General features: G+C 39.7%; 1 protein-coding gene across 1 annotated transcript; it reads left to right on the forward strand.

Annotated features, from left to right (window-relative positions):
• Positions 1-1,162: 1,162 nt before the first annotated feature.
• IFNAR2 (interferon alpha and beta receptor subunit 2) lies at positions 1,163-15,357 on the forward strand. The gene is made up of 9 exons (XM_010177707.2): positions 1,163-1,260; positions 2,485-2,546; positions 5,629-5,670; positions 5,997-6,126; positions 6,320-6,483; positions 8,855-9,027; positions 10,523-10,685; positions 11,124-11,242; positions 14,668-15,357. Exons 1-9 carry the CDS (start codon positions 1,163-1,165, stop codon positions 15,355-15,357), a joined length of 1,641 nt encoding a protein of 546 aa, XP_010176009.2.
• Positions 15,358-17,188: the final 1,831 nt, after the last annotated feature.

The following is a 17,188-nucleotide window of genomic DNA, read 5'->3' on the forward strand; positions in this document are numbered from 1 at the left end:
ATGCAGGTGACGGCGTAGCTCAGGGCCAGGCGTTTGTGAGGAGAGAGCCACAGCGGTGCAGTCTGACCGGGCCGCCTGTGGCCAGCGCCGTGCCCTTGGCCCCGCGGCCGTGCTGGAGCGGCCCGGCAGTGCTGGAGAGGCCTGGGGCGGCCGAGGCCTCTGTTGGTGTTTCAATGCTGGACGTCCCACACCGCTGCCTCACACTCAGCTCAGCAGCGGCTCTGTGTGGAAAATGGGCTTCTGGTTACTGGACTTGGATTATTCCGGTTAAATTATTTCAATATCCTTGGAAGCGACTTATCCAGAGTCCCCCAGGCCAGCCAGGAATAGAGCGTGGGCATAACGTTACAACCGATCCCATTCACGTAGTTTCACTCGTAAAGTTGATCCACACATTATATTATCTCTGTAGGTTTAGAATATGTCCCTGCTGATGGCAGGGAGGTTGGAACTAGATGATCTTTAAGGTCCCTTCCAACCCAAACCATTCTGTGATTCTATGAATACTCTTTTGCTGACTTCTCTACCTGAAGCATCTCTTGTGTCTGTCTTTCTGTCACAATATTCAGATAAGTAGAGTTCTATAAATAAATATGCCATCCGCTTGTTTCAAAGAATAGGGTGTATTTTCTGCTCTACTGATGTGGAGCTTTTCAGAAATACAAGCCAATGACTTTCAAAACCTGCTTTTTTTTTTTTTTTTTTTTTTTTTTTTTTTTTTTTTTTTTTTTTTTTTTCTGATTGCAAGCAAACAACCCAGCCTGACCTCCGGTTAAAAATGAGCTGCCACTGAAGATGATGGGGAAGTGTGAAGCTGAGTTTTGAGAGTGCTGGTGGCTTCAGGCAATTACCAAGGGAATTACTGTGAGCCCAGGCTGATGAGGTAAGTCAGGACTGGACTCACTAGTGTTTCCATGGCTTCCTTCCAGGTGCTGCTTAGGGTCTGAAGAGGAAAAGTAATCAAAGCTAATCAGAGTTCTGAAAGAAATTATTTTCCCCTGGAATTTCACTGGCATTGATAGATCTGCAGAGGACATACAGATTCAGCCAACTCTGCAAACTTAGAGATAAACCTGTTTAAACCTGTTTTGTCACATTTTTCTTACATATTCTAAGGTGCTAAACACATAACCTGGCTTTGAATATGCATCATGTAAGACACATGAGTTGTTCAGCTTACAGAGTCATTGACGAGTTCACTTCCCATTCCAAGAGTGAGATAGTTGTTATTTGTGACAGCATGTACAGCAAGGATCAAAGGTGTGCGAAGACATCTGTTGCATAATACTATATATGGAGCACTTTGAACATGTCTTGTAATTAATTGCAAGGATTAAGACATAAAAGAAATATTTTGCTAAGTGAATTGAGGATCCTCAGAAGTTTTCCCCTTAAGAGAAAATATTGAACGGCCTGAAAAATCAGGTCCTGCAGGTGTAACTGTTCTTTAAAGTGACTGTGAAAGTAACATTGCTTGACTTTAGGTTTCTGTGTGTCTTCTGAATAAAGCTTGTTGAAGTAGAAATTTATTTTTTTTTTTAATACTGTGTAATCTCTAAGATTGATCTGAATGAGAAAATCAGATTATCTTCTGTCACATTCACTAGTGCCAAAACTGAATGGACTTGAGAAATATGTGTGACTTAATTGCTTTCTAGTTTGCTGATATTAATGATAAAGATTTTATAACTAGTAAATCTTATCTTCTTATCCATAGTTTTTAATTTTGATTGAAAAGAGGAAGATTGGTATTTTATATCTCCTAAATATTCATCATGCTTGAATTAATTGATATAATGAACCAAACTGAAATGAAAGGAATGTTCTCTTTGTCTATGGAATTGTCAGTTGCACAGCTACAGGTTCTCAACATTTATCCAGTGACTTCCTATAGTCATGCTAAAACTTTGAGCAGAGAAAGATTGACATCTTGGATAAGGGGTTTGTTTGGTTTTTTTAATTAATCTGATTTTTAATTTCCTTATAATTAATATTTTTTTGTTTTTTTTTTCTTAACCTCCCTCTTGATCTGCCTTCTTTCTGGAAACATTTTTTACAACAGTGTTGAGTTCTTGTAGTATTTCAAATAAAGCCAAGCAATATTTTTTTTCATTGTATTTAATAAGTTGGAGTGAGTGGCATAGAATTTTCAGATGGTATCTTCATGCAGAATTAATACAAATAATCATACAGTGCTTTCTATATTTATTTGATATGGTAAGAGCCCTTTCCATGTGAAAAAAGGAAAGTGCTATTGTCATAAAATCACCTGTTGAATCTGAGGATCCATGTCCCACTCTCACCCCTCCATAGCAGTAATGTTTTTAGTACCACTGCCCCCCTGCCCCAGACGCTGAAGAGATTAGAGGTCTGTGTACAAAGAGTTATTTTTACTTGAAGGTAATTTACTAAGGTGATTTGCTGAATGGGATTGTTTTTACTGTATTTTCAGGTACAGAAGCAAAATGTTTATTTTACAATTAGAATATATTTCTTAATCACTGTGAAAACACTGATGGATGGACCAATGCGTATTAATCAGCTTGGTAAGTTGCCTGTACCTTTGTTTTTTAGGAGGAGTAGTACTGATAATTTTTCACTAACACCTCTTCTGAGTTACTGAAGTAAGATACCATCATCTTATTGTAGACCTCTTCCTGGAATAATTCACAGAATCAAGAATCTAGTGTCTAGTATTCTACATACTCCATTCTATACATAAACCATGATTTTCCCATAAGAAAGAAATGCTTTGAAACATCATACTGCATTCTGCCTCTCTAAATATCCAGTGAACTCTTAGTTGTATGTGTTGGCTTTAATTTCTTATTCTAATTTTTTTCAGGACTCCTTAGTTTCTGGATTAGCAGGCACAACAAACATAATTTGTTTTCTGAGCTGTGGTTGTAGTGAGAAACTGTTTTGATAGGATCATTTAATTCTGTAAAAAGGATAAGATGGTAAAGAAGATTCAGTTTACAGATCATACTTGTTTCTCTACTCATGATTTTCCTAGTTATTTGGTTTAAGATTCTTTTTTTCTTGTCTGTGTCTCTTATGTAAGAGTGTAACCTACAAAATTTTGCAACTCTCCAACTATCTTTCCTAAACATGTTTGTTGAAGCAAAGTTCTGAGGCAGTTTGAACCCTAGATGAATGGAATTTGATTTTTACGGGGGAGAGGCATTTAAAAATCACACATATGGACAGAATAGCAAAACATTTATGTCACAGGAGATACATCAGCAAGTGGGGTGGGTGGCCTAGGAATGGCAAAAGACTGTATATGAAGGGCTCGCTTCAAGGAAGTGTGTCATTAATAGAGTCTGACACTACCTGTTTCTGTCATGGTAATAACCTTAATGTGCTAAAGGCCGTGTGCCTGTTGGGAGAAGGGAGAATTCCTGCCACAAATTATTACAAACCCAAGCTTGTGTTCAGGTTAAAGAAAAATAGCTGTTAAAGTATTGCTTTGTTATCCATACCCACTGGATGGTTTTTTCCAGATAGGTGATATGGTACTATATGACTGGGACTCAATTGTTCTACTTTTAACTGCCACTTCTCTAAGGGGATGTTTGTTATTTGGTAATAACATAGAAGAACAAGTGCAAAAGGAAGACTTACAAAGGAGGATGTCTGTGGTTTTAATGGCAAAACAAAACTTGAGAGATGAGTTTTTTGTCTTGTGGGAACATAAATTTGCTGCGTGTGCAACTCACGTGAGCTGCTTAATATCATTGCGTCTAATTGCAGAAGGGAGGCTGGGAGCATAGGTTAATATTTGTGACAGATGTCCAAAGAGCCAGATTTATAAGAGATACTTGGCTAAGTATCCATCCCAAATGATTTCAGTAAACTTAGATGCCCAAGTGTATTTATGTGTGTTTCTTTTCTGTGTGTGCCCGCTGGTAATTAAAGGGCAATTTTTAAGGCACTTCTCTGCAGCCATAAAGGTTCTGTGCAGATACCTCTTTAATTAATTGAGTAGGAAAGTAATTAATTGAGTAGGAAAGTTTTCTTTTCCTCTTCTGTAGACAAGGATCATAAAATAACTGCATTAATCCATTAGGAAATTCTCCCAGTGTGTCCGGGACGGGACAGTTCCCACTGTCCCACTACTGTTTTGAATCCCATCTACCAGGAATATGTATTCTGGTACTGTGTTTCACATAGTCGGCTGTTGGACCTCTGGAGATTCCTTCCAACCTCAACTATTCTGTGACAGTCCTGTCCTACCCATTAGTTGTAGATCTCTATAAAGATTGTTTTATTTTTTTGAGGTGTGTCCCAGATTTCTTTTTTTTTTTTTTTTTATGGCCATTCTTACTATGGCACATCTTGTTGACACATCAAGTAGTTCTGTTCTATTATTTGTCATAGTGTGGCACCTGAGAACCTCAGTCATGGACCAGAGTGCTACTGTGTTAGTTGCTGTACAAATGTAAAGTCAAAGACATTCTTCATGCCACAGAAGTTCCATTCTGAGTGAGATGAGGAGAATAAAAGAACATGTTAAGGCCCTGTTAATCAGCACAGTTCCACAGAGGTAGCAGGCCAGCAGTGTTTTGGGTATTGTCATATTTTTGGGTAGAGGGTTTAGATGTCAAGACAAAAGAGAGTTCATAGAGAAGAGTTTTAGGGAAAATAATGAAGTAATTTTGCAGGTTTTTCCATGGAGTTAGTTTATAATTTATAATTTGAAGAATGTGTTGAAGCACCATGCTGAAAAGATATGAATGATGCAAGGAATTCTGGATACAGTGGGAATCTGGATGAATGAACAGTCTCTTACAGAGGTTATCCAAGAAGATGTGGGGACCCCCAGAATGTCAGAATCTGCAAGAAGGCTGGGTTCAAAAGATTACTCGGACAGTAGGCCTGACTGACAGGCTGAACGTGGCCTTAACTGTGCCCTATGACAGGAGAAGTGTTATCTGTTGGTGTCTTTTTTTGTTTGGTTGGTTTCTTTGTTCTGCAGGCAGAGAATAGAGTGCTCAAGAGTTAAACATCCACAGAGAAGTGTTACAGAAACAGGACACAAACTAGAGAGGGAGTTATGAAATAGGGGGTTACAGGAGTTAGCTGACTGAAGACAGTGAGCAATATACCAAATTGTTAAGCTACAGCCTTGAGGACTCCCCATGTGTAGCAAAGGAGGATATCTAGGAAGATGATTCAATAATGCTCTTCAAGCAGTAACAGTATCTTTTCCCAGACTAGTTTTAAGATTCTTGTTGTGACTTAAAATGGTATTTAATAGAGGGAGCTACTTGGAATATAGTCGGGATCTTCTAAGACTATGTTTGATAAGAACATCTCAAGTACGTTTATTCACATCAAGACTTGAACCTCATCTGGCAGCGATCAGCATAAGCCTGAACCACAGTGTAGTTATCAAAGAACTAGCTCCTAGGAGCCTCAAATTAATGACAGAGGTTGGAGAGGGACATCCCATACTCTGGGAAAGGAGGGAAGGGCAGAAGAAAGTAGTAGAAAGAAGATGTGAAGGAAAGAAACAGTTCTACTGAGTGAATACCGAGTGTTATCTCTGATTGCTGCAAATAAACATTGCGAATAGTAAGCTAATGAGCAGGTACTGTATTAATACGTAGTTTCATTTTCCAGTGTACATCAGCATTCTGTCTGCAGCCTGTTGCAGCTTGCCTGGTAAGAGTTTTTATTGTCTCTCAAATGCTTTTCCTAACACAGTTCAAAAAAACTTGCATACTCTCACCAAGCATCATTTTACAACTTTATGCTTGTTGAAGAAAGAACTTGATAGAAATATAATGCAAGAAGACAGTCCTTTGCATTGTTGTTTCTGTTGTGCCAAACTCTTTTTTTTGTGGTTGCTTTACTTTGGGGCAAATACTGGGCTGCTCTAAGTGGGTTTATTGATTAGAATTGTTGCAATCTCACATGTGTTTGCCATTTATATTGGTGGGTTGTTTGGTTTTGATTTTTGTTGTTTGTTTTTTTCCCCCCCTTTCTAGAAGGATTTCTGGAAGGGCCACCTTGCAACCTACAAATGGAATCTTGCAATTTTCAACACATTTTGTCCTGGCAGGCAAGAAGTGATCCAGCTGTACCAAAATACTATCGTGTGCTGTACGCTGACCGCAGGCAAGTCTTGTTTTATAAGACACAAATTTTACTTCTAATGTTTATCGACTCAGAAGAAAATCCCAGTCTCAGTATTTTTCGTTTGTATGTTTTTCCACTCAGAAATGCTTCCCCCCCCGCCCCAAGCTTTCTTGTATCACAGAATCCAGATGGATTATTTTGATTTTTTTTTTTAACTTGTTTTGATTTACAGGAACTGGAAGACTGCTAAACAATGTTCAAATATTACACAACTCTCCTGTAATCTGACAGAAGATTTTAAAGATATTAACACTCAGTATTCTGCGTTTGTTCAGAGCTTCATCGGAACTGAAGTACTCAATTCTTCTGTACTTACTTTTTTGCCGTTTACTGACAGTAAGTTCTGTGTCTGTATTTGCTAATTTTTGTAGTTTTTATTTGTAGCTGATGTGTAGATGATATTCTGATAACTTTACAGTAGGACACTCCAAACTAACTTGATCAGTAGCTTATTCCTTTATCTGAGAGAATATGAATTTGTATATAATCTATCACATATCAGTTACAAGGCATAGAATATATAGCTAGCTTTCTAAAATCAGTGGCTACAGTAGTTCTGATAAATGGATGAGGTTCTGATTCTGAAATAAAGAATATATATAAGTATAGAGGAAATAGCATCGTGTCAAGCATTGACAAGCACAAAGTAAAAATATCTAAGTGCATAAGATACATAACTTCAAAAAAACCCCAAACAACATTGTTTTTATGTCTTCAAGTAGTCAATGTTAAAGAAATACTATGTCTGCACTAGGTGTAGGGGAGGAGATTTACTTGTCTGTTCATCAACCTGCTCTTTTCCCTTTCCTTGTTGAAAAAAGGTGCTTGTTAGCTGTGACATCTTCTAATGGCAGGGGTGGCTTCACCCTTAGTTGCACTTAGTATTCAGTGTAGAAGTTGCAGAGACAGAGATGGAGAGACAATTGGAGGAGTGTGGAGAAGAAATAAGTCATGTTACTTCTGAATTCAGCACAGAGGTAACCGCTGCTGTATCCACTTACAGTCTTGGAAACGATGAAAAATTGGAGGGGATAGGGAGAATACCCTCAAGGATGACTGAAGGATTTGAGAGCATCCCTCTGAGCTGGAGGCCTTCAGTCTTTCAGCAGTTAGTTTAATAAGGAGAAGGATCAGAAGGTGCATTGACCATAGTTAGTATGATGGCAGGCTTCTTCCATCTTGTAAACAAAGCATAACAGCGTGCCCTGACTGGAAGCTGAAGTTAGATAAATTTTAGTTAGGAACACGAGGCATATTTTGAATTAACCACTGGAACAAACTGTCAGGTGCTCTGAGTGATTGTCCATCACTGGCAACTTGTAAATTGAAATTGGATGTTTTGCTGGTAGTTCTCTAGTTCAAACCATAAGCAATTGAGTGAAGTCATGTTTTCCAGGCCATGGGACTTAGATGAACCCTGTAGTCTTTCCTTGTTTTACAGTGCCTGAATAGGAAATAATCAATATTCTGAGATATTTCTCTACTGGGTGTAGTTGATATCTGCCTTCAGATGGAATCTCACTCCTGTTGACAGATGTATTTGAGCAAAGACAGAGAGGCTTCATAACAAAAAGCCAGGAGAACAACCACATTTAACTGTTACCACATTTAAGCTAGTGTTTATTTGTACCTTAAAAGATGAGAAGGGAGTAAGCATGCAACCGTTTGACTAGGACGTGATTTCCTGTTTGAGAGCAGATGAAAGCTTACATTTGTTTGAAGTATTAAACTTTTTTTTTTTTTTTTTGCTTTCTACCCTATTTCAGGAACAGAAGTAGTTAGCAAATGTATATTGCTTTATTGAATTTTGCAGAGGTTGGCAAAGCAGTCTCCACCTTGATCAAAATGTACATGCTCCTGGAAACGACAAAAGTGACATACAAACTCTAAATTTTTATGGGGGTTTTTTTCCCCCCCTACAATTTACTACGCAGAAATGGAGGATTATGGAGATAGTTTGTTCTCACACCATTTTCTGACATTCCTACCTCTTTCCTGTGTTGGAGGAAAGAAGATGATAGGATTCTGTGATTAATTCAGTACGGAAGTTCCTCTGATTTTGATGGATGTGTAGTGTTGGAGAGAGGAGACAATTTAGTGCGCGTGGCTCTTCAAACACATATGTGTTTTAAGGACCTGAACTTGAGAGATTCCTTTGAACTCAACACAAGTCTCAGAGCAGTTTAACTGTGTTTCACTAGGTCCTGTGTCCTACTGTCAATAGTCTTTAGTCTTTGGATCTCAGCTGTCAAGTTTAGACCTACAGCCTTCCTTGCAACCAGTAAGAATGTGCACAGGGCTGAATTATGCACATATTATGTGCACCACTGAATTTCTACAAAGATTCCTTCCAGAGAGTGACTAGAAAATGGTGAGCAAGAAAGTAGTCAGCTTCTCCTGTACATTGGCCTCAACTTTCTTCTCAGATAAAAAGCTCACATTTCTGTGGAGCTGAAGCAAAGCCTCTGTCACCTCTGTCTTCCCTCTGCTCCACTGCTTTCTGTTTTTCTGTTTTTAAAATCTAGGCATGTGGGAAAGGAGAATTTGACCATGGAACTTAAATATTGCAAGGCCTTGTGAATTTACAGCAGTGGCATACTCTGGAATCTGATGAGTCAGCTATGTATCTGTCACTGACGTAGAATTGGTACTGAGTACATAGTGTATAATTTTCCACAATTTTTTTCTCTTTCCTTTTTTTCAACAGCGTTCCTGGGACCACCAGAAGTTAATATCAGTTCCTGTCTAAACTGTATAAATGTCAGCATAAAGCTGCCAACCTCTCACTTGAGAAATGAAGGAAAGCTACTGTCTTTAATTGATATATATAAAGAGCTTGATTACGATATAACACTGAAAACACTTGATAGAGAGCATAAGGTAAAGAACTTCGTTTTATTTATGTTTTAGGGGAGAAATACAGAAAGCATAAGATGGCTCTGATGGTTAGCAGATTCATAGAAGCAAATGTGTGAATAGAAGATAATTAGAAAACAAAGAGAATGGCCAACATAATCTTAGCTTCCTTTTACTGCAGAGCAGAAAGTCTAGAAGAGGAATACTGGTTGTCCTGTATCCTTACCTGAAATAAAATACCGAGCACTGGCTCAAGTGATTCTTCTCTGGGAAGACAAGGGAAGCTTAGCAGAAGCTACTGGTGGATGTGTGCACAGCTGATAGGAAAATATGTTCAGAAAACAGTTCAATCGGTTCAGTAGTTTTCTGTCAAACTGGAAAAAATTATCCAGTTAGTTTCTGAAAAAGCGTACTCTGGGTCTGTTTTTGGGGGGGTTTTTGTATGTTGAAATAGAGAGGTAGATAGGCATGATTAGAACTTAAAATGATCCTCACAAAATGGAGAAATAATCTTGAATTAATTGGAAATAATTCAATAAGGACCAATGCAAGACATAACACTTAAGAATAATTGTCCGTGTAATAAGTAGAGTGGCAACAGCTACACAGGCAGCAGTTTTGCCAGAAAGGGTGAGAGCATTCTATAATATTACAAGCTAAACATGTTGCTGAGAGATAAAAAAGTAATATTTTTATGTACTCAGTACCTGTAAAGCCCACCTACCCTGCATCAGTCTGGGATTCAGAAGAGGCATGGACCAGTTGAGCAGGATCCAAAAGTTAACAGTGAGGACTGTGGGGCATCCTGATATGTGACCTGTGAGGCAATACTGGAATAATAGGGGATCACTTAGTGTAAGCAAGAAAAGCACAGTTAGAGGCCAGAGTCTCTGAGACTGTAAACATTTACTACAGAAAAGGAGGAAATATACCATTCACTGAGACTGTGACCAAAACGAGTGAAATGAAATTGGCAGTTGTGCAGACTGTAGGTTAAACATCGAGAGAGACATCAGTAACTGGGCTGGCAAAGCACTGGAGTAAGTTGCCTTGCTAAAGCATGGACTGCCTGTACTGGAGTTTTGGAACAGCAGGTCAGACAGGTGGGTACCTGTTGGGAATTTAATCTGTCTAACTCATTCTGCCAGGAGTCACAGAAGAAGGACCACAACTTGCCTGCCATGGATATTTTTCCCCTGCTTTCTGAAGCAGAATATCACTTGGCAGTCTCAAATCTGTAGAGTTTGTGTGAGGCTACTTCAAGGGGAGATATAGTGGCCAACAGTTGGAGACAGAAGGCAATTTATCTTTGATAATAAACTATTTCACAAACAGGCATAAGGTAGGCACCTTAACATCAACTAGAACTAGAGACGAAGCAGTTGTCTAGGTAAATTGCTGAGTTACTGTGTCAGTTTTTGCTACTGCATTTCTCTGAAATAGCCATAATGTTTTATCAGTGGCCGGGGATCTCTTTTTAGGCAAATAGCTAACTTTAAAACATTGTCTTTCTTGACAGATACCACGTGAGAAAACCACTGAAGAAAGTTTTAGTACCATCATTGAGGAATTGTATCCAAATAAAAACTATTGTGTGTCTGTTATGGTCACTGCATCTCTAAACAAACATTCCATCCCATCAGCCTGGAAATGTATAACTGCAGACTCTGTAGCTCAACAAGGTAACTGCTGTGGTGCAGGAATGGATTGTTTTTCTTGATTATGTGCAAGTGTTTTCTTTTTATGTAGGAAGATTCACAAGTAAATCCTAAAAATAATAAGAGAGAAAGTACCTTCTGAGTGATAAATATTGTAGAGATTTATAGGTGAAATATAAAAACCCATCCACTTTGGGGCTACAAATCTGTTGTTAATTCTGTGAGCTGTACAAATCTAGAGTAAATGTATAAATAGTTACCAAAGATGGTGTAGTTTCTTTTTAAATTCCTGAATCTAATTTGAGATTTGGTCTTGTTTTGACTTTGGACCAGATGACCTCCAGAGGTCCCTTCTAACCAAAATTATTCTGTGATTCTGAACAGCTGTTCTGAATGTGAAATATGAAACGTGGTCATTGGAAACTTCATTCATGTGTGTTTGTTTGTTTTATTCACTTGCAGAGTATCATACCGTTGCAGTCGCAGGTGCTGTATGCTTTTCACTGGTGCTAGCTGGTGCCCTGAAGTGTATGCATGTAGGAGGTTACATTCTTCAAACAAAAGCCCTTCCACGTACCTTGGTATGTAATAATTCTCATATTTAAACTTCCTGGTTGGGAGAAGGAAGTTTGCCATCTGAAATCTCTAATCCTGTGCATTAGGTAGAAGTTATGTAAGTACATATAATGTTTAAATTTGCCATTTACTTAGGTCAGAGATAGTCTATAGGCCGCTAAATCTTGTCTGTTTTGTGGAACAATTATTCAGTCTTTCTCAAAATCATTTCTTGCTACTTCTGTGACTAATTTACTAACAGAGATAGAGATGTGATCGTCCCACCCTACTCAGCACTTGTCAGGCTGCCTCTGGACTATTGTGTCCAGTTCTGGTCCCCGGAGCACAAGAAAGGTGCAGACAGACTGGAGAGCGTCCAGAGGAGGGCCATGAGGATGAGCAAAGGGCTGGAGAACCTGCCCTGTGAGGAAGGACAGAAGGAGTTAGGTCTTTTCTCCACAGAGAAGAGAAGGCTCAGAGGGGACCTCATTACAGTATTCTAGTACTTACAGAGCAGCTACAAACAGGACAGAGACTCTCAAGACAAGGGACAATGGGTACAAGTTGTACCATGACAGGTTTCATCTCAAATAAGAAAGAAATTTTTTACAGTGAGAACAACCAATCACTAGAACAAGCTTCCCAAGGATGTGGTGGAGTCTCCATCACTGGAGCTTTTCAACGTGTGGTTGGACAGGGTGCTAGAAAATCTCATCTAGGCTCCTCTGCCATGAAATGCTTGACCAGATGGTCTTTCAAGGTCCATTCTGACCTGGGCTGTTCTGTGATTCTATGAAGTTAGGAGCGTACAAGCAATAGTGAAGGGGAGACCGTCCCCCAAAGTAACTTTAAATGAACTCTTTATGGTACGCATAAGCAGGCTGGGTCGTACAGCAGAGCACCCAGCGTAGGACAGTTAACCCCTTTACATCACATGTAAATCCTGCCTGCAGCAGACAAATTTCTTCTGCTATCTGAGCCAGGGCAATAACTCCAAACCAAAAAACCTGCTCCAGTTCTTAGATGAAGTGTGTAGGAAGACCTGTTCTCCACCAAGAAGGATGCTCTGGAAACATTCGGGAGCAACGTGTATCTATTGCTCCTTAGCAAAACAGTTTCTGGCACATTTTGGCTCCATTATTTCACCCTGCAGCATTGTACTCCTCTCTAAGAATAAAACCAATTACCCGTATAATACCTGTCCATTTATTACACCAAAAATAGAACATTCCCTGAAGATTTGAGGAGACTTTAGCCAAGTCCCCGGCTGCTGGAGTTTAAAGGCATTTTGAGAGATTCTGCAACTGAAAGCAAGTGTGTTAAACTTGCCTCCAAGGTCTTTTCTTTATCACGCTTCCATAGGAAGGCAAGCTGCAAAGACAAAAGGAAGCTTTCAGACCCAGTTGAGTATGGGTGTGCATTTCCTGCAGTGGTGCATAAAAATGGCCTAGAGTTGAGAGTTTTGGTATGGGTATGCTCAAAAGATAGGCCAGTTAGGCACATCTGGAGGAGAAAAGTTAGTGCTGTTAGGGCTCTAGCACTGTTAGTGCTCTAGGACTATTTTTTTTTTTCCCTAAAACTATGCTTCATGGTTATTGTCCACAAAAGGAGTCAGGGACAGCATGAGAGAAGTGCTAAAAGTAAAGGTTCAGCAGCCTGGTAGGAGCAAGATCTGGGTGTGGTTTTGGAAATGATCTCACACACAACAAATAAGAACTTACTCTCAGTTCACCTCAGCAAGGAGACAAAGGACAGACCATCAAAGACCTTTGTAGAGATGAGGCACAGCTTTGAGGAAGCAGTCTTTAAAGCATGTTGTCTCTCAGGAAACCTGAGTCTGCTTCGTAACATCGACAATAGCTTCTCAGACAAGGGAAAAACCCTCTTTACTGAAACCAGAGATAGCTTGCAGGTCCCCAGCCTTCCAGCTTCACGTGTATCTTTTACCATGGATTGGATATTCCCTGACAGAAAAGTGTCCTAGTGGTTAGTTCCAGAGCTGTTACTAGCAAGTTCACATTCACTCCTCTGAGTAGCCTGATGTCTGCCTTCCTTCTCCAGTCTCAGTAATTGTTTATTACTGTATTCTGTTATAAACAGGCATTAGTGAGAAGGATGCCTGATAGTGGAACACTTACTAGGAAAAAAAAAGGATATTTATATGCAAGTTATCTCTGACAGAATCTAGAGCTGGCATAGCATCTTAGCACTGACTCCTGGACCAGGCTGTCATAGTCTACCTGAGTATTGGAGTTGGATGAAAACAAAAAGCAAAGGAAAAGAAACCATATAGCTCTGGAAGGAAACTTGCTCAGGGTGGGGGGAGGGGAGGGGATGTACATCTACACAAGGCAAACGGTACCTGCATCACCTTCCAAATGCTAAGGCATTCTCTGTAGGCATATATAGTGATTGGCAAAAAAGTCCATGATCAAGGAAGGGTACTTAAGGAAGAAAGGTAGTGGTAATATATCACTTCAACTGTTCCACTATTTTGACTAAAATAGTCTTTCTTTAGACTTTTCCTGTGATCAAGTGTCATGTTTTAGTGCTTGAGGAAGCCAGTCCTGAGTCAGCTAATTATATATTTTAATAGAAGAGAGGGAACTGCCACTAAATTTCAAGCAAAGATAACAAGATTCCTGGGACTTGTTTCTATCCATCTTCGCTTGCTTGCCTTTTTTTTTTTTTTTTTTAATAGTCTCTGACTTTTTACATTTAATTCTGTGTTTTTCCATCATTTTCATCCATTTTCTACAAATACTTCCAGACCAGATTGGTATAGACTTTTTCAAAGACTTTTTTCCTCATGTTTCTGTCCTTTGCTGTGTCATTACCTTCATATCCCTAAGACTGCTGAACATGACTTTGGCCAAGTAGTATCTAAGGTTAATTTTGTAATTGTCAGTGTTTTCCCCCAATGCTTCAGATATTCAGTAATCTTCAGAAGTGCAGAGTAGAAAAGAGAAAATGGGACTTAGGATGTTATATAGTTAGTTGCTTCAAATGGTACATTTCTGAAGGACATGAAAATTGATTGTCCATGTTAAGGCTTCTCTTTTGCATGGTACCTGCTTGAGATAAGAGAGTTGCAAGACTTACCTTAGGTTAAGATGCATTTCTGAAATGAGCTTTTCGTCTTAGAAAGATATCTCAAAAACCAGAATGAAAACATTTAATGCCTGACACTATTTGGCACTGGTGTCATTTCTTTGAGGCTGTCTGATGCCGTGTGCCCTGGTTTGTAGTGAAGGCGGTCATATTTACAGGAATGCAGAAGAGGGAACAATCTTAAATTCCCTGAACTCTGCAGAGAAAGCCAAAAATGTGGCACAGAAAGAACCATATGTTTGACAACTTCATGACTGGGAGTATTTTTTTCATAGCTTTCTGTGCATGTGTGGAAATTTGTCTGATTTTTTTTTTTTTTTAATTCACTTTGCTCTTTTAGGTATTCATCAAGACATTATCCTATTCACCTTGGATATTTAAACCTGAGGAAATAGCCTCTGTAGAGATTATTTACAGAGAGCTGAAAAAAAAGGTAAATGAATCCAGTGGTGGTATCAATGATGAAGATGACAGCGATGACAGTGACAGTGATACCATAAGTAATCAGAACTATACGAGGCGTGATCTCCTAGGCAGAGTACCTCATGCCTCAGACACGCCAGAGGTATTTGTGCAGTACTCTACAAATAGTACATGTGATGACAGCAGCAGCCAGGCAAGTGAAAATCCAGACACTGACCCCCAAGTTTTGGCAGAGTGTGAGATGGGCATTGAAGGAGACAGAGACACAAGCTGTGAGTTACTTAATCCTTTCTCGGAGGTAAATTATAACTATTCTTCTAGGCAAAGCAACAGTGCTTGCTTTACCATTAACTTAAAAACTGTGCTCTTGGGAGCCTCTGAAGAGAACGTGGATAGTTCTGCAGCTCTTCTTTCTTCCCAAGAAGATGCAGTTGACTGGCAATGTACTCATGCTTTTGAAGCCAGACTCCTGGATGACACAGAAAGTGTGCAGACACCACGCTGTCGGAATGGCTCTCGTGAATGGCAAAATTCCTCTTGTTCTTCTCATGAAAGTGACTCATCAGATTCAGATACGGACCCAAAAACTGAATACATAAGAAGATGAATAAGGGAGAACCACTATTATTTTACAAAATATGAATCTATGTTGTCCAGCTTTATTTCTGGACTCAACATACAGACATTGTCTTTTTCTTTTTTACCATTCTGTGAGTATATGCCTGAACACTGAAAACACGCAACACTCACTTTTAACAAATATTTCTCTGATCTTTCCAGATTGTTCCAGGTATGGTTCAGGTTTGATTATCCACAGAGAAACAAAAATGACTGTTCAGATGCAGCAGAAAAAGTAGTTATTTCATTTTGCAGTTGATAGTGAATTACACCTTTTAGCTGTTATAAAGTATTTTCTGTAACTCAAGTGAGAAGTACAGGGAGTTGTGAGCGACTGGTCTCCCAACCCGACCACAGACCACTTTCTTAATTTGAAAGGACTCTGCTATTATTCTTCAGCTCTGTTGCTGGATTACCCTGAAACCTGTTTTGCTGGATGGATTCAAGTCAGTGAACTGATTTCTTCATTTGTGCAGAGAAAGCTGATCAGGTGAAATAATGAGGGCTGAGATAAGAATACTCAGCTTACGAAAGAGTTCTTATTGTGAATAAGGCATTATATATACATTTTTATATTTTTTACATGTAATTTTGTATAATTATTGAATACTACACTTTTGAAAAAACTTTTTATGACATTTAAAAGTTACTGCAGTGTACAGTTCTACTGTAACATTTGTGCTTCATAAATTGTCTCATATCCCTGTCTGAATTTTTAGTGCGGTTGCTGCGTGCCTTTGAAAAGCTACACGAGTTAGCCTGATAAGAATTTACTCCTTATGGGAAGGTTTTTGGTTATCACAGATGTGAAAAAACCCAACTTTTAAAATCTTGCATTTATCTGCTTAGGTACTACTTTTCTGCCCACCAGCAGTTTCTGGCTGCTCTGGCTGTCAGTCATTCTTTGGGTCAGAATAGCTGAGAGTCATTTCTGAGGTGCTGGAATATATTCTGCTGCTGCTGCACTCCTGTTAAGAACTAAGTAGTTGTAAGTACCTGACAGCTGGAATCTTGACACATTAATTATTTGCAGATTTATGCAGCCGTAGAATTAGTGGATGAAACTTCTGCTCGCTGTCACCCTGTAACTCTGCTGTTCGTACAGTGGTGTGGTGCGTACCGCTCCACAGCGGCAGAAGCCAGGGGAGTCACTTGCACGTAAGTGAAGGCACTGGGACCATGCCTGTCCCAGGGGAAGCTAAACCGGCCTTGTAGACCTGTTTAATAACAGGAGGTGACAAATGGGCCAGAAACAAATGTATTAAACCCCTACAATTAACTGGTAATGGCAACAGTAATAGCTTGAGAAAGAGGCCTTTTTAATCTGTGAATAATAAAACTGCTCCCCCCTCTTCAAGTCTGTGCTGGTTTTGATCAGTGATGCTGAATGTTCTGGTAGAATAATGGCATTGGCATCTTTGACATGGGCCTCATCCTCAGGCAGCATTGGTAGTGCCTGCAGTGGGAATTTCACTCAAGATCAGATTTGACACTGTGCATCCTCAGACGTCTGTGTACGTGTTCGTTATTTATCCACTTTACACCGACCTCCCATCTCCTGGTGTCCCAGCTGCCGGGCTCCATGCTGAAGCTGCTCTTTGGAGATTAGGAGCATCCAAGCAGCCAGGCATCTCTGGTGCATTTTAAGACACGGCACGGTTGAACATCTTTCTAAACCCGCGGGGAAGGTTTCGGTGCTGGGTGCCCCTTCTGGAAAGGAGAACGCAGCCGTGGTGGACCGGGGAGGCTTTGGAAGAGTAGCGGGGAGCCGACGGGGGTGCGGGTGCTGTCCCCGCCGGCGCTCGGAGGCGGTCAGCATC

The sequence above is a fragment of the Antrostomus carolinensis genome, unplaced genomic scaffold, assembly GCF_000700745.2.
Source record: "Antrostomus carolinensis isolate BGI_N321 unplaced genomic scaffold, ASM70074v2 scaffold5801, whole genome shotgun sequence".
NCBI classification, from domain to species: Eukaryota; Metazoa; Chordata; class Aves; order Caprimulgiformes; family Caprimulgidae; genus Antrostomus; species Antrostomus carolinensis.